This window comes from Herpailurus yagouaroundi, unplaced genomic scaffold (assembly GCF_014898765.1).
Source record: "Herpailurus yagouaroundi ecotype Mexico unplaced genomic scaffold, PumYag 163, whole genome shotgun sequence".
In the NCBI taxonomy this organism is placed as follows: domain Eukaryota; kingdom Metazoa; phylum Chordata; class Mammalia; order Carnivora; family Felidae; genus Herpailurus; species Herpailurus yagouaroundi.
Genome location: NW_024412404.1, coordinates 31,029,975 through 31,048,537, shown reverse-complemented (window position 1 = coordinate 31,048,537; position 18,563 = coordinate 31,029,975). Strand labels below are relative to the sequence as shown.

Below are 18,563 nucleotides of genomic sequence, written 5' to 3'. Positions count from 1 at the left end.
TACTGTTGGTTTTCAGTAGTTTCACTATGATCTTCCTAAGTGTAATCTTAGGATTTATCTTAATTGGGGTTTACAGTTATTCGAAGTCCATGTTTCCTCATAAAACTTATACAATGGTCATTTTTCTTCAAATATACTTTTTCTGCCCTATTCTCATTTTTTTTAACCTTACGAATCTCCAATTACATGTGTGTCAATCCATTTGATACCGTTCTATAGGACCCTGAAGCTCTGTTCTTTCTTCAATCTCTTTTTTCCAGCTTGGGCAATTTAAATTGATCATTCTTTGGATATCTCTGCTGCTATATCTCTCCAGTAATTTTTCATTTCACTTATCTTTTCTGATGTAACAACTCCATTTTCTTTTTCTTCATTCCTTCCATTTCTCCACTGAGATTCCTTATGTCTACAGTCATTAAGATGACATTTCCTTTAAATCCGTGAACATGCACTTACGAGGTGCTTTAAAGTTTTTGATGGGCCGTGTCAAGCTTTGTTTTGACTTTTGTGTCACACGTTATAAAACTTGTTACAGAGAATCTGTATCGTATCTTTCTCTGAAGGGTGTTGATTTCTGTCCCAGGAGGCATTTTGATTACTACTTTCAACCTTACATTGGCTTGGTTCTATGGTTTGTTAGTATGATTCTTTGGAAAGTACAAGGTGTATCTCAAACCCTTCTAATTTGGTAAACTCTGTCTCCCTTGCAAATCTTGTTGAGGCTTGATTTCAGACTATATTCAGGGACGCGGACACTTGTCTACATTATGAGACCTGAAACAAGAAGGCAGTGTCACCTTGTTCAACCGTAGCTGGGAACATGCATCTTGGGCAACTAAAATTTTTTGCCACTCTGCACATGCCTGAGAAAGACTACAAAAGAGCCTAGAGTTACAAGGAAATTTTAGCAAATAGCAAATTTCCAAACATAATCTGTGAATGAGGATCAACTGAGGATATATTTTTAGCGTAATGAAGCCAGGTAACATAATAAAGCATATTATTGCTTTAAAAGGCTGTGTTAACTATTTTGATGGAAATTTTTCCTAAACATGGTGTTGCTCTTAAGACTAAAGGTAACTTTTTTCCCCAAGTCAAGATCATCACTATAATAAAATGAACAGTGATAAAATCCAATGAAACCTTTAAGGTTTTAGATATACAAATGTATGCTCTTAGATTTAAAACCCCATTTGGCAACAATTCTTGAGGCCTCTGCTTTGTTTTTTGCTTATTGATTTTTTTTTAAAACCAAAAGCTCAATATACCTTAGCTATATGATCCCGAGAAAAGTAAACTTTATGTCTCAGTTTTCTTATCTATAAAATTAAGAAAATGCATTTCTAAGGTCCTTCCAGGTCTAAAATTTTGTATTTTCTAGCTATCAGTACTTTTTGGCCTCTAGATGCTTCCTTTCTTTCTGCTTCTGATCTTCTGTGTCCTAGAAAAAACAGGATTACTAACAAGACATTACTAACAAGACATTATAATTAAAAGACTTGAGATCTTTTCTAAATTATGTGCCTACAAATTCTGGCAGTGAGGAGACCTGTACACCCTACTCCTGGATCTTAGCTATAATCCAGACATGTAAAATCAGTTGTGTTTCCTAACAAATGAAGTAAAAACAATTCATAAAACACTGTTAAATAGAAGTAAACCAAATATCTGACCTGCGATGTATGTAAAAAAACCAAAAACAACAGCATCTTTCCCAGAACCTCACTGATCCTTATGCCTGAGATAAAAGGAAAATGCACACAGTTTGAAAAACTGTTTTATAGCACAATGTATAAACTTGTCAAATCCATAAATTGTACACCTGAAACTAACGTCACATTGTGGGTCAACTATACTCAAACCAAAAAAAAAAAAAAAAAAAAGGGGGGGGGGAGAGAGAGAAAGAAAAAAAGCTATTATAAAAAAGTCTTAGAGAAGTAGACAAATTGAGCTGTTGACATATTGTCTTTATTGAATTAAAACTATACTATGTATAAAATAGCAATGTGTACACAGAGGGATTTAATGCATCATCATATATACAATTCTCTTTGAAAAGTTAGCATACAAATTACAATGATTATGAACATAAAGTTTATATTAAAACATCCTCCAAAAGTGATTTATTTGGCTGTTTTAGTTCGAAGCCGTCGTTTAAGAATCTGATGATCACTCTCCTTTACTTTATGGTCCATCAAAATCTGAAATTAACAATTCCACAATTTTTTATAAATAAAAGCTTATTTATAATTTAATAAGATATTCATGTGCTTAATAACTGGAATAATAGGTACATTTTAATATTTTTTTTGTCCTCTTGGCCTGCAGGTATACTAACCTTCAATAAAAAAGCATCATCTAAAGTAACAGATTTTGTAAAGATTCTTTCAACATTACCTAACATAGAATTAAAATCATCTACCCTTTATATTGAATTCAGGACATATATATCTTGAAGTAATAACTGAAGTATTTGGAGAGAAGTACCTTAAATAATTTTTAAGAAATTATCTTTCACAGCAACAAGTACAATAATCCCCCCTTATCTGTGGCACATATGTTCCAAGATCCCCAGTGGCTGTACCAAACCCTACGTATGCTGTTTTTTCCTATACATATACATACCTGTGACATAGTATAATTTGAAAGTTAGGCACATTATTATATTGACAATCACTAATAATGAAACAATTACAACAATATACTGTATAGTAAGTTTGTGAATGTTATCTCTTTCTAAATATGTTACCGTACTGTCCTCTCCCTTCTTCTTGAAATGACTGGAAATGATAAAATGCCTACGTGATGAGTGAGGTGAATGATGTAGGCATTGTGACATATAGGCTACTACTGACCTTCTGATAATACATCAGAAGGAGGATCATCTGCTTCCAGACTCCAGATGACCGTGGGTTACTGAAATCATGGAAAGTAAAACAAAGGATAAGAAAGGGCTACAGCATATAACTCAGAAAAGTAGAACGAGTATTATATTCCAACTAAGAAAAGAAAGAACTTCAGGGAAAGGAAGAAATCATGAACTAATCAGACAGATGGTGAAAAGTGACCAAGAAACTAGGATTTCCAACAGCATGTCCTAATTGACACCAATTCTTCACCACCTGCCTTCAAGTGTCTTGTATCTGACCACTGCTGTTGCAAAAAGTCTCTCTCTCCCCTGATTTCTCTGAGCCACTTCCTGCAGAAGCCTCCTCCTGTAATTACTTTTCTACTGTCACTTTCATCTACTGGGCAAATGCAAGCATGATGGGAAATTAGAACCCTCCCTGTAATAGCACAGACTGTTCTGAGTGAAGAGAATGAGTCATCGAGTCGGGATGACAAACTACAGTCTTTTCTTAAAAGAACCTGGAAGGCTTAGAGAAAAGGTGGGAGGAAATGACTGAATGTCAATTCTGCATTTTTACCAGGCCCACTTAGGCCAGATTTGTACAACTCCTGTGATAAAGTTAACAAGAAAAACAGGTGTTAGGAGCAAACAAATTGCTCAACAGTGATAATTCTGTTGATGGAATTAAAATTCCTCTGATGAGTTTACAAATGTAAATACATGACACTTGTACACGTTAATGCAGCACTTGTTTTAACTATTACAAATTTAACACATCACATAGCAAAAGTGTAACACTTAAAGCATTTCAGGAGATGTGATCTAAAGAATAAAAATTCAAACCATTGTAAAATTCAAACTGTATGAATACTTCAGAATTAAAAAGAGCATGAACAGTTTTACTTTCAAGAAAACGAAAGGAGTAGCTTACCACTTGGCCAGATATATCAATAGGAGATGAAATTTCATTTGTGTATAATTTCCGCTTGGCCCGTTTTGGTCGAGACACGTTTTCTTTACTCACTTCTACATGTGAGAGCTTTGAAGAGCTCATCGTTTCAATTATCTTCTTTGCTATGAAAAAGAAAAGTTTAAATCCTAAAATAAATAACTTTCTAAGTGGAAAGGTTTGAAATCCTTAATAAAGAAAAAACATACCAAAGTAAAGAGAAAAGCACTGCAACTTAGAAATGGTGAAAGGACATGACTCAACAATTCACAAAGAAAAAATTAAGTGCCTCATAAACACATGGCATAACGATGAACAGCAAAAACAAAAAGGCAAATAAATAAAACATCATTTGACTAATGTTCAACATGGTGAAAGGTTTGGTAAATTACAGTACAACCGATAAGTGTCTTTAATGACTCAAAGAGGCTTATGCTGTTATAGCAAAAAGCAGGATCCATATATACTGGACCATGCAGCAGTACTCACATGTAGAGAGATCTACAATCAATATTAAGTCAAAGTAGTTTATAATCGTGAGCCCTTTGCTTATAGTTAACACACACACACACACACACACACACACACACAGTAAAAGAAATCAGATTGTTAATGGTTGATTGTTTCTGGGAAGTGGAAAAAATTTTCAATTTCTTACTGTGTACATTTGTTTTTCTTTCTTTTTTTAAAATGTTTTATTTATTTTTGAGAGAGCACAAATGGGGGCGGGGGGCAGAGAGGGAGGGACAGAGGATCTGAAGTGGGCTCTGACCTGACAGCAGTGAACCTGATACGGGGCTTGACCTCACAAACTCCGAGATCATGACCTGAGCTGAAGCTGGATGCTCAACAACTGAGCCACCTAAGTGCCCCTATTTTTCTTTTTTTAAAAGTTTATTTTATTTATTTATTTTGAGAGAGAGAGAGAGAGAGAGCAGGGGAGAGGGGCAAAGAGAGAAGCAAAGACAGAATCCCAAGCAGTCTCTACACTAAACAGCACAGAGCCCGACACACGGCTTGAACTCATGAACTGTGAGATCATGACCTGAGCCAAATCAAAAGACACTTAACCAACTGAACCACCCAGGCATCCCTACATTTGTTTGTTTTTCAACAGGTACATATTGATTTTAATAGAAAACATACTTCCAGTTAGGAAACCTGCTGGATAGAAAATCCATATACATATGATATTAGCTATATATTTTTTTTAATAGAAAAAAGGTTGAAAAAACATGCTAAATTGAAAGTCTACTTGCCAAGGGTTAGGCTGGGCTTGAAAGAGCTGAGCTGCCAGATGTCAGAGTAGCCAGTTAAGTCAATAAGCCATAATGAAAGCAACACTTAGGCCTTTAACCACTTACTGCAATAGAATAAGCAAGAGGCAAAACCTGCGAAAATGCGACTCGCACCCACCTTCCATCTTTCCCCAGGTGTGGTCTAGGTCAGAAGGATCGGCACACAAGTGGGGAGTCCTCTCACTGCCAAGGGAGTACTGAACAAAAAGCTCTTGCCTTTGCTATTTTATGGACCTTAGGGCTGGAGACCAGAAGGAAGGGATAAGAGTGGAAAAGTAAAGTCTGAGTGGAGAAAAGTATCTTCCAGGTTCCCTCCCCTTTCCTGTCATGAGAAGGTCCTAGGAAGAGGTGCCTGAGGAATTTCTCTGCTGAGGGCCCCTAAAAAGGAGGCTCTGAATGAAGGCACCTCGGCGAGGACTGCGGGTATGTATAAGGGGATGGCTGGCCAGGGTCCTGAGTCCTTGACTGTAACTCCCTTCAGAGACTGCACTCTGCATGGGGAGGGCAGCCTTTCCCACGAAAAAGCCATGAGGCCTAACAGGTAAAGATTACGTAACTGCCTATGGGTCAGCCTAAAAGGGGGGAAAAAAAATCACACATAGGATTTTGGCCTGGAGCCCCAAACTCCCCACTACGATGTGCCAGCCACTATACTAAGGGCTGAGGATGTGAACCACACAAACACGTGGCATTTGTGAAGCTTATATTGCAGTGGAAAAGATAACACAAAAATTGTAGTTTAAATAATTCAATTTGCAGTTTGAAAGATCACTCTGGTGGCCATGCACTAGCGGGACAGGAGAGACACAAAAGGGAAAAGAAGGAAGACCAATGATACCAAGGAATGAAATAACAGTGGTTATCAAGAGCCACAGAATTCTAAATATTAATCTCTATTTTTCCCCCTAGATTTCTAAGTGATCGACAACAGACACATAGTGTAGTTATAATCCAAAATTGGGGTATCTTATACTCCTATAAGTAAGTTTCTAAAAATCCACACTAGGGGCATCTGGCTGACTCAGTCGGAATAGCATGTGACTCTTGATGTCAGGGTCATGAGTTCAAGCCCCATGCTGGGTGTAGAGATTAAATGAATGAAAAAAAAAATCCACACCTGCTGTACAGGTAGGGAAGCTGTTAGGAGCTGAGTCAACCAAGCAAGAAAGTCAATTAATTACCATATGTGTGCTCCTTTCCTTGAAAACTTATTTTCCTTTACTATGTAAGTGCTATTCAATATAATTTAAACAAAATACCTAAGAATCTAAAATAACAAGTCCTACCGCTCTACATTTAAACATTTAACAGTTGCTGTTTGTCCCTCCAGATATCTTCTATGCTTATGCTAATTATAACTTTTAAAAAAGTACATGTCTTATAAAAAAATACATATATACAAATGAGGTTTGGTAAGTCTAAAATTCCCATACTGTGCCTGAAGCCAGCCAGACTACAGCAAACTCACAGGAGCACCTCGAAATATTTTAAATTTTCAAAGAAAACAGTGACACCAAGGGCACCTGGGTGGCTCAGTCGATTAAGCGTCTGACTTCGGCTCAGGTCATGATCTCACCATTTGTGAGTTTGAGCCCTGTGTCGGGCTCTGTGCTGACAGCTCAGAGCCTAGAGCCTGCTTCGGATTCTGTGTCTCCCTCTCTCTCTCTGCCCCTCCCTCCCATGCTCATGCTCTGTTTCTCTTTGTCTCTCCATAATAAATAAACGTTAAAAATTTTTTTCAAAAAGAAAGAAAACAGTGGCACTCAATAGCTCAAGGTAGTATTGTTTCAAATGGTAACATGTTACATTCCTTTTGATGATGACGTAACTTTACAAACTGGATTTTCAGAAGCTGAATTTTCAGTGGTTGTTTGGCCTTAGCATTAATGGATAAAATATTAGCTGTTTCTTTTTGGGTGTAGGGGAACAATGAAAAAAATTACCTAGACATTAAAGGCACTGTGAACCAAGAAAGTTTGGGAACCTCTGTATTAAGTTTTTACAGGAAGTGTTTTTCCACAGCCTATTTGACTCAACTCAACTATCCCCTGCTTTTAATTTAACTCAGTCCCTTTCCCTCATTCTCCTCACCGGTAGTCTCAATTTATCCCACAACTACCACTGAGGTTAAGTTGACGAAAATCCACTCCTCTGCCTGCCCCTTGTCCCCAGTAACCTCTCCACACTCTCCAAGCCAGATGCATATTACTACCCAGAATTGCCTACACATTCTCTACACTTTCCTGGTACTCTACCTGTGTTAAAACTGTTCCCTCTGGTAGATGTGTGTGTGCACATGTGTGAATACATATAAATGTATGTTTGTGTTTATGTGTGTGTGTATTTAGAAAAAGTATGTATCTTAGTATATATTTATACACAAATAATATGGCTATGTTATAAAGAAGAAAGCATTAAGCAATTGAACTCAAGAGATATTTATAGAAATACATATATATTTGATATTTTTGATATATTTTGATATTTTTGATATGTATGAATGGATAATGTTTGTCAATGCATAGAAAAAAATACTAGTAAGAATATATACCATAACAGAGTGATTATCTCTAGAGGGTGTAATCCTGCCAGCATTTCAATCCCAAGTTAAATCCCATCTCCTCAAAAAAAATAAAATTTTCCCTTAGCCTCTGAATCAAAAGAGCTCTCTTGCCTCCAATACTACAGAACTTTCTTGGATCCCTGTAACTACATTAAAGCAGACTGTTCTGGATGAAGTACAGTTGACCCTTGAACAGCACAGAACTTTGGGGTACCGACCCCCCCATAATGTTAAAAATCCACGTACAACTTTTGACTCTCCAAAAACTTAACTAATAGCCTTACATTTGATCAGAAGCTTTACTGATTAACATGGATTTTATATGTAGTATATACTGTATTCCAACAATAAGCTAGAGAAAACAAAATATTAAGAAAAATATACACTTACAGTAACATAGTTAGCAAAAAACACCCACACATAAGTGGACCCATGCAGTTCAAGCCCATGTTGTTCAAGGGTCAACTGTACGTACATACAGTTCTTTCTCCTCCTCTACAGCCAACACCTAAGCACACATCCTTTCACGCACCCTCCCATCGTACTTCACACAGGACAATGTCTATTCGAAATACGATAATCACTGTTGTTGAGTTTATATGCCAACCAGATATTAGAAAACACCTTATACCTAACATAAAAGGTCTTTTAATTAGTTTTCTGCAAACCTTTCGATTGAAGAATTGTTGGAGAATGTTGTAAGAAGTCTCCAAATTTCTGTAGTGTTCCTTCTTTTTTCTTAGTGGCCACGTTTGTACTAACTGTGGATGCCTGACTCCGTAAAGAGTATGTTTTTTTAGATGATGGGCGTGTGGAAACCTAAGGAAACAAACATTTTTTGTTACTGTTGATGAAAAATGTTAGAAGGACACAGTTGTGACCACAGTGGAATTAAAGAGGCCAGACCCAGGTCACATTTGCAGGCAGGAAGCTCAGGATTAAGCGTATGAGGAGACGATGAAAGAGCCCAAGAATGGCAAATAGGTGTAACAGGCAGAACGCGGACTCAGAAGTACTGAGAAGGGCCCGCTACTGGCCACATGCTAAAGTTTATATTCTAAGCTGAATTAGATGGATAGGAAATGGAAGATAAATGAGTTATAACTGGAGAAAACTGAATTTCTGGGTCATTACTAATTAAATCTGACATTTTTATTTTTATATTTTACTTTATAACTGTAAGTTAAGAAAATGGTCAATTTTGGATGAATGAAAAGACAAACCTTTTGATCCTTTTTGCCAGAGGAATTTCTATGCTCAGAAACAGGAGAGTTGAAATTAGTTCTGGGTGTAGCATTCTTCTTATTTTCATATTTCACCAAGTCCTAAAAATAATGAAATTCAGCACTGGTTAATTCCTTAACAATATTTTCTTTCTCTAGACTCAAAAGAAGAAAGATGGTAGTTCTTAACCAAGGGTGATTTTGACCCCAGACGACACTGATAATGTCTGGAGTTATTTTTGGTTGTCGTTGCTGGGGGGAGGGGGGTTTACTGGCAACTAGTGGTAGAGGCCAAGAATGCTACTAAACATTTCTACAATGCACAGGAGAGGCTTCCAAAACGGAGGTATATAAGCCTAAATGTCAATCACGCTGAAGCTGAGAATCCCTGACTGAAGGTATGACTTTCCCCCCCAACTTTATTGAGGTATTACTGACTATAGTATAACATATGTTGAGTTTAAGATGTACAACGTGAGGATTTAATACACACATATATGGCAACGTGACTGAACACATGAATTTTTCACACACACACATCACAAATAACGAAGTTATATAAGCTAAATAAAAAATAGTAGAAAAGATAGCATCTTTTATTTGAACCCCATTTCCAAAATACAGCAAATACACCTACACTTTCCTCAATTCGCAAATCATTCAGAGCATCTATGTTTGGCAGCCTCAAAAACAAAACAGAACAAGATCAAGTGAAAATCTTCAGTATAAGCAGAGGCAAAATGCTAAAATCAAGAAATATAATTTATCTTCCCTATTAAATAGGCTTGACATATTACTTTTCTTTTCCCCACATCACCTCTCTTAGGAAAACGTCTCTTGTGGTATATTAACCGAATCAAACTGGTAAAAATCCTGGTTGTACCAAAGATCGTATGTGTAAAACGAAAAACAATAAAAGGCAAGAAGAGAAGCAAAGATCATGACCGAACCTCAGAATTCAAGTTACAAAGTAGACCTCATAAGGGTGATAAGAAGCAGACCTCCTGAAAGGGGAAAGACAGATGGTAATCAATGTAAAACAAATGAAGAGTAAGAAGTCCCTCTTACTTGTAGTGTGCAATAAAGAGCTCTCTGGAGTCTTCACTGGATTAGAATATAGCACTGTATAAATGATTTTCATGAGGACCTTATTATAACACTCAGTTTCTGAAAGCATTGAAGAGCTAGTAAACATCAGGAACAAAATTTAAGTTTCTACATAATTCTACATCTACAATAATCTGCATATCTATTCTAAAAAACACATGGGGAGTATATTCCGATAGTAAAATGAAAAAAATAATTGTGTTTTCACCCTCAGTACACAACCAATTTTTCCTTTTCCTTCGAAAACAATGAATCAAGGAAAAGTCAACTTAACACAGATCATAATGAAACTACTTACTGTTTTAAAGTTCTCTAAAATTTACTAAATATAAATTAAATATTGAATACAAAGTTAAGACTCTACAAAACAGTCACTAAAGGTGTTCTAGGTGTAGCAGGAAATATGCTAAATAATATTCACTTGGCAAATTTATTACCTGACAGAGAGCCTCAGGAGTATGGTTAATACTATTTCTGCCCTTCCACCAGCTTGAAAATATACTACTCTTTAGAGGGGTAAAAAAAAAAAAAAAAAAAAAGTTGAAGAACAAGTTATTGTGCTAGAGAGTTTATAATTAGTTTAAAATTTAAAACAAGTTACTGTTAAAATAAATACGACCATTTATTATGTATCCACCACATGTGGAACAAAAGCTAATAAGCATTTTAAACATATTGTCTCTAATCCCGTATTTCCAAAAGAAGAAAACTGCGGCGCAGAAGTTTATGTGACTGGCCAAACCTGCTTGGCTAGGAGATGGCAGGAGGTTTGGTAACCCTACAATCAGAAATCTTTAGTAAGAAGAAGTAAAAAGTTTTTATCCTACCACTAAATAGAGGCCCAAATTTTAATATACTGGCTAACAGAAAAAGTCTCTCTTCCAAAACCTACTATGACCATAGAGACCTAAAGATTTTAGTTAAATAACAAAGATTATACTCATGCGGTTTAGCCATTCAGTTTCTCTAATTTCTTTGTCAACTCTCTTCTACTGGAGGGAGAGTCACTAAGTTTGAAAAGGACTGGTATACTGAAGTAGCTCTCCAGTGAAATCCACCACCACTTGACCTATCAAAGCTTCAATGAAACAAGAGGTAAGCCATATATTTTAATAACCACAAGCTTTTTGTTTGAGGACTATCAAACTACAATAATATTCTTAAAGAATATAAAATGTGCCATAAATTATGATTTTGGTCTCTAACAGCAGTGCTTATGAACAGGAGGACAGTATAATAGTTTAACTATATAATAACTGAGCTTAAGGTTTGCTTGTTAAATTCACTCATTAGTTAAGTACTTACCTCCTCCATTTCATTACTCTTCCTCTTCCGGGCCTTGGAAATCTTAACCGTCACTGGTAAGGCACAACCGAGGTGTTTCACTGCCATTTTGTTTGGCCGTAAAGGTGTAAACTGAATCTCTAACTCAGGTTTTGGAAATCGAGTCGTTTGATTATTTTCTGTTGACACTTCACAAGAGTCAAGGACTACAGAGCCATCCTACAACAGAATTAAAAAGAACACAAATCTTATTTGCAGAATATGAATTTATGAATCGCAAAGAGTTAACTCTTTCAAATGCCCATCAAAGACAATGAAATGGAAACATTAAAAGTGCGCTGGGTCGGGGCGCCTGGGTGGCACAGTCGGTTAAGCATCCGACTTCAGCCAGGTCACGATCTCGCAGTCCCTGAGTTCGAGCCCCGCGTCAGGCTCTGGGCTGATGGCTCAGAGCCTGGAGCCTGTTTCCGATTCTGTGTCTCCCTCTCTCCCTGCCCCTCCCCCGTTCATGCTCTGTCTCTCTCTGTCCCAAAAATAAAAATAAAAACGTTGAAAAAAAAAATTAAAAAAAAAAAAAAGTGCGCTGGGTCAAATTTACCACAGCAAGTACAAAAAGATGGAGTTACCATCTGCCCTCTCCAGATTTATACATGGTATATTAAAATCTAGGGAAACAGAGTAACAAATTGTTTGGAACATTCCTTTATAAATTTATATTGCTGCCCTAAAACCTCCTGATTCCAATTCCTATTTGTTGGACTCCAACAAATTGAGTTGCAGTCTCAATCCTTCCTTTAATCTGGGCTATCCTCATTAATGACTTCCACAACCAATAGGATGTGGTGGAAATAACATCATCATGCTGAGGCTTGACCGTAAGAGGAAGATTGTACCTTCCACCCTGTCCTCTTGGAAAAGGAACTTTCAGGACACTCCCCTATCTCAGAACCCAGCCACTGTGCTGTGAGAAGCCCAAGCACAGGGGGAGGCCGCATGTAGGTCCAGCTAAGCTCCCAGAATCACCTATCCCCAGAATCAACCATCAACTACCTGAATGAATCATTTTATCAGACTTTAAGACAAGAGAGCATATTGGGGCGCCTGGGTGACTCAGCCAGTTAAGCATCCGACTTCAGCTCGGGTCATGATCTCATGGTTTGTGGGTTCGAGCCCTGCGTTGGGCTCTGTGCTGACAGTTCCGATCCTGGAGTCTATTTCAGATTCTGTGTCTCCCCCTCTCTCTCTGCTCCTCCCCTGCTTGCACTCTGTCTCTCTCTCTTAAAAGTAAACATTTTTGGGGCGCCTGGGTGGCTTGGTCGGTTAAGCGTCTGACTTCGGCTCAGGTCATGATCTCACGGTCTGTGAGTTCGAGCCCCGCGTCAGGCTCTGTGCTGACGGCTCAGAGCCTGGAGCCTGTTTCAGATTCTGTGTCTCCCTCTCTCTCTGCCCCTCCCCCGTTCATGCTCTGTCTCTCTCTGTCTCAAAAATAAATAAACGTTAAAAAAAAAAATTTAAAAAAAAGTAAACATTTTTTTAAAAAACCTATATTTAAGGCAATAGAGCATATTGATTTCATGAAGGCAAAAAAAATATACAAAATAGCATTAACAATACCGTTCCCCCCAAACCGTGGAATATACAATAACTGCTGAAACTCTTAATAGGAATTGGAATCAGGAGGTTTTAGGGTAGCAATATAAATTTATGAAGAAATGTTCCATAAATGATTGCCTTTGCAGGAGTGACTAAGTGGCTCAGTCAGTTAAGAGTCGGACTTCAGCTCAGGTCATGATCTCACGGTTTGGGAGTCTGAGACTGACGTCAGGTTCTGTGCTGACAGCTCAGAGCCTGAAACCTGCTTCAGATTCTGTGTCTCCCTCTCTCTCTCTGCCCCTTCGCCACTAGTACTCTGTCTCCATCTCTCTCAAAAATAAATAAACATTTAAAAATTTTTAAAAAAAATAATTGCCTTTGCAATCAAGATAAATCTTATTTATGAATCAACTCCAAACTTTTCTTCAAAGGATATGATCTTAGTCTCTAAGGTCAATGCTATTTGAAACTACCAAAAACTATCAAAGGAAGGCCAAGAGAAAAAAAGCGTCATGCCATTTCTCCATTTTAAAATGCCCTTCTCTTCCTATTCTCAGCTTGGTAAAATTCTATTCACCTTCAAGACTCAGTATGATGTTACATTCTCTAATCCACATCCACAGCCACTCAGGCAAAATTCATCATACCCTCCACAGGCAGGGTTCCTTCTTAGCAGTCTCTTCATGAGTCTTAGCCCATAAGATAAAGTCAAACAAATAGTCATTTATGTATCCGTTTTACTAGATTTTTTACTCCTTGAGGACAGCAATGTCTTGTGTTTGTAACCTCAGTGTTTAGCAAGTTTCCCAATACTCAATTGTGTTTAAAAAATAAACGTAAAAAAAGGAATTTCATCTTCAAAACTTTAAGTGTCATAAAATTTTTATCTATTGCGTATATAATCTGAGAATCTCTATATTATCCGAAGTGATTCACAGAACCCTAAACCCACTGCAAATTAAGGAAACTCACCATGAGTTACTGAGATTTGGTAACAAAGTTATTAAATGGGTACCAAAAAAACCCACCCAAACCACTATTTGAATAGAATGCTTATTATAAGGACCTCTTGGGACACCTGGGTGGCTCACTGGATGGGTGTCCAACTCTGATTTCGGCTCAGGTCATAATCTCACAGTTTGTAAGGCTGAGCCCCACATCAGGCTCCACGTTGACAGCACAGAGCCTGCTGTCAGGGATTCTGACAGGGATTCTCTCTCAAAATAAATAAACTTAAAAAAAAAAGAAAAAGAAAAAGAAAAAAAAGGACCTCTTATGAGGACAAATAATCATATTTTATCTTTTGTAGGATTTCCTATTTCTGACCACCAAGTCTGTTTATATTAACAGATCTGTTGTTTGCAGTAAGTTTCATTTTGAGAGATTAATATCATTTGGGGATCTAATCTCCCAAAAGAATTTCACTTCTCAAAAGCCTTTAGGTTTTCCTTCCCACAGCCAAGAGCACATACAGCTAACTGCATAGCAAGGCACCTACTAACAATTGATTAAATTACACTTGCAAGTGTTATTTATTAATTAATGCTCACTGGTAAAGAGGGTAAAAAAGTAGACTGTGTTACCAAATGCCTACCTCTACATCATTCCTAGAAATTTCAAAACTTGCTGACTGAGGTTCAGTTTCAACTCTGCCAGGATCCACTGCACTTGTATGTCTAAGCTTGATATCCACGTCTTGTTCTTCCTAAGTAAGGAAATATAAAACAACAAGCCACTGTAACCAAAAATACATTAAAACACTTCACCTAAAGAATAGAAAATCAAGATTTGGGTGGATTATAACATGGAAGTAATTAAAGACTTCTTCAATGACCACCTAACTCTCCTTCCTCCTCCCTTTCATCATCAGAGACTCAGGAAAGGTTGGGCAACTTGCCAGCCTCTGAGTCTGATTGGAAGAGAAATCTGAAAAATCACTTTTAATTTCCAAGGTGTTTTACGTTTATTCTCTCATTTTACTTTCATTGGAACTCTCTCAGCTAGATTTGTCAAGAATCATTATTCCTACTTTCTAAATGAGGAAACAGGGACCTAGAGATGTTAAATGACATGGCCAAGGTCTACACTAAGCTTGAAGTGTTGGAATGCCAACTGCTTTGATAACGCCATTGTGAAACACTAGAGGAGTCTTGAGAATAGAACTGTGGTATCGGGAGAAAAGACCATATTGATAGCTAAACCTTCTCTTGCTGCACACTTCATCCCATTTTCTCAGTTACAGGATATGTTCTACTGCTAAACCCTACTTAAGGGATCTATAAAGAAGAATCAGATTACAGTTTTAAACTCGATAAAATTCTAACAGTGGTGGCCTTCTCACCACTGCCATCAAAAGCAGAAGTCAAATATAAATTTATCTCTTATGCCATCTACCCATTATTGCCAAATAAAAAAGAATCCACTGAATCCGTAATGCGGAAAGCAACCAGCATGTATTGACTTCCACTGTGTTAAAAACTGCACTAATTGTTTTACAAATACTTCCAATTTTCACAACTCTATTAGGAAGACATTACTATCTCTGTTTTAGATAAGTTCGGATATGATAAGTGATTTTCCCAAAGATCCCAAAACCACAATGACAGCAACAGATACCCAATTTTTCTAAGTTTCTAGTCTATGCTATTTATACCACATATTACTACCTCTTTTTTTAGCAGTCTTCCTCTTAGAATCATGAAGTCTTTTGTTGTGACAGACAGGCACACACATTCATTTTCCTATAGTCTGGAGGCTTTAGAGCAGCAGATTTTTGAGGTAGATCATTTATTCTGGAAAGACTAGTTTCAGATGTTTGATTTCACCAGGAAGTAACAATTCTCTGTGAAATGCAATCCTCTCTCCATGCAGGGTTCTCAACCCCAACGTAACATTACAAAAGTAATTCCTGAATGACTCACCATTGTGCTTATTTTCAAAACAATTCATACCTTTATATAGCAAACTTAGAGTGGGCCCAAGTACTTAAATATTACCAAGACTAATACTGAATCACATTTCCACATTTTAAAGGTAGATTAGGGACTAAATCACAAATTGTTTATTTTTTAATTACTCTACCTGGAAAATATGACCAAAATATTTCAGAAAGTACTATTTCTCAGTGGGTCACTGGCAAGTCAGTCATAATGATAAACTCTGAAAACATGAAATACATGAAAACTATCCAAATAATTTTTCAAACTCTGATTGCCCTGTGATCTATTGAAACTTACTTTTTGTCCTCTAAGAGTTAATCAATTATCTTGAAAAATTCCTATGTTCAATAAAAAGTGGCACAGAAAGAATAAGATTCTATTCACCGTTTCAGAAGGCTTCAATGTGATCTTTTTTAATTGTTCAATTTCATTGTCTTTCTGTATGTTACTGGAGAGCAGTCCCTTCAGCTGTATTTCTAAAGCTGCGACCAGTTGATCGCGTTCTTGTCGCCACTTCTGAAGGTTATCATCTTTCTCTGCCAGTTGTACTGTAAGTATTTCCTAACCAGAAAATGGAGCAAACATTATAAAACTAAAAATTTTTTGAAATTTTTATTAGAAATAACTCAACCATGAATAAGACATGTACCAAATTACATGGTTTTGGCTAGATACTTGTAAAACAAAATACATAATGCCTTTAAATATATTTAATGTCCACATGCTGTATTTATCACTATCCCACCTCATTTCAAAAATCAGCTTACTGGTCACTTCCTTCAATTCTTTCAACAATTATGGCTTTTAAACTAATACTAGCATTTCCCCCAATATTTTGAAAGTGAGAGGTAAAATTACAGTAAAACAAATGACAAAACTAATAGCAACAAATAACAGAGAAATGAAAATTTAAAATATCATTTTCAATGTCTTCAAAAACCATGAAATTGTGGTGAAGTAACAAAAATACATGCAAGACCTAAACATGAGAAGCTGCAAACCACTGCTGAGAGAAATTAAAAATGCTTCAATAAATGGAGAGATAATCTGTGCTCAGTGATCAAAAGACTCAATAATGTTAAGATGTCAGTCCTCCCTAAACAGATCTATAGATTCAGAGCAATTCTGATTGAAATCCAGGCAGGTACACATGTGTGTATGCATGTGTGCATGCATGTGAGTGTGTGTGGAAACGGGAAAGCTCACTATCAAAGTTATGTGGAAATGCAAATGATCCAGGAGAGTCAAAATTATTTTGAAAATGAAGAACAAAGTAGGAGCAAACACATTGTCATTTCAAGCCTACTATGATAATCAAGACAGTGTGATACTGGAATACACTACGATCAGTGGAACAGAAAAGAGGGTTCATAAGTGCATGGTCAACGGACAATCTATAATAATGCCAAAGAAAGAACAGTCTTTTCAACAAAGATTGCTTACAATAGCCAAATGGAAAAAAAAACAAAAACAAAAACAAAAAAACAAAAAACAAAAACCCAAACCTAATCTCATCCCATGTACAAAAATTAACACTTAGCCAACTGATTTATGACAAAAGTGGCAGAGCAGTGAGAAAGAAACAGTTTTTTCCAATGAATACCACCAGGAAAATTGGTAATCCACATTAAAAACAAATCTGGATGCCTCACTCACTCCAACACAACACTCAATACTAGAATCAAAATATGAAAGGTAACACCTTAACAGGAAATGGTATGAGAACATCTTCATGTCTTTGAGGTTAATAAAGGAAAAGATTGGGAAAATGAACTGAAGAATATTTAAGAACTTATATTCATAAAAAGGCATTAAGAGAGTAAAAAGTAAACCAGAGACTGAAGAAAGGCACTTGAAACACATGACAAAGGGCTTCTAACCAGAAAGTATAAGGAGCTCCTATGTATCAAGTAGAAAAAGCCAAACAGATAGGAAAAAGGCAAGGGGACCTGTATGTAACCTTCAACTTCATTAGTACTCAGGGAAAAGCACCTTAAAATCATAAGAAATAACCAACACCACCATATGTTGGTAGGAATATACAGCAACTCCAGTACTAGAATATAAATGGGTACTGGGGCGCCTGGGTGGCGCAGTTGGTTAAGCGTCCAACTTCAGCCAGGTCACGATCTCGCGGTCCAGGAGTTCGAGCCCCGTGTCGGGCTCTGGGCTGGTGGCTCGGAGCCTGGAGCCTGTTTCCGATTCTGTGTCTCCCTCTTTCTCTGCCCCTCCCCCGTTCATGCTCTGTCTCTCTCTGTCCCAAAAATAAATAAACGTTGGAAAAAAAAAATTAAAAAAAAAAATAAATAAATGGGTATAGCTACTTTGAAAACCTGACATTCTACCAGAGTCCCACACATGTATACCCTATCATCCAACACTTCTGTTCTTGGGTAAATATGCAATAGAAATGCATGCACATGTGCACTGAAAGAAATGTGTAAAAAAATGTTTATAAGAGAATTTACTCATAATAGCTCAAAACAGAAAATAATACACATATCTTCAACATTAAAATGATTAGGCTGTGGTAAATGCATACATTGCAATATTCAGCAAAGACAATGGACTAATTCCAGCTCCGTGTGGCATGAATAATTCTCACAAACATAATAGTGACAGAAGCCAAGTACAAACAAATGCATCCCATACATTTCCATTTACATAAAATTCAAAAATGGTCAAAACTAAAGTACAACATTAAAAGACCCAATAGTTGGGGCACCTGTGTGGCTCAGTCAGTTAAGCATCCCATT

The 18,563-nt window shown here is 36.9% G+C and overlaps 1 protein-coding gene across 1 annotated transcript in view; it reads right to left on the bottom strand.

The window, feature by feature from the left end:
* Window positions 1-1,946: 1,946 nt before the first annotated feature.
* Window positions 1,947-18,563, bottom strand: part of KIF20B (kinesin family member 20B) — a 73,633-nt gene continuing 57,016 nt past the window's right edge. Inside the window, exons 27-33 of the mRNA XM_040486907.1 lie at window positions 16,192-16,368; window positions 14,463-14,573; window positions 11,297-11,494; window positions 8,885-8,986; window positions 8,330-8,480; window positions 3,783-3,925; window positions 1,947-2,201 (exon numbers count right to left, since the gene is read on the bottom strand). Coding sequence (XP_040342841.1) covers window positions 2,124-2,201; window positions 3,783-3,925; window positions 8,330-8,480; window positions 8,885-8,986; window positions 11,297-11,494; window positions 14,463-14,573; window positions 16,192-16,368 — 960 coding nt within the window. The 3' untranslated portion in view covers window positions 1,947-2,123. The remainder of the gene's footprint in view (window positions 2,202-3,782; window positions 3,926-8,329; window positions 8,481-8,884; window positions 8,987-11,296; window positions 11,495-14,462; window positions 14,574-16,191; window positions 16,369-18,563) is intronic.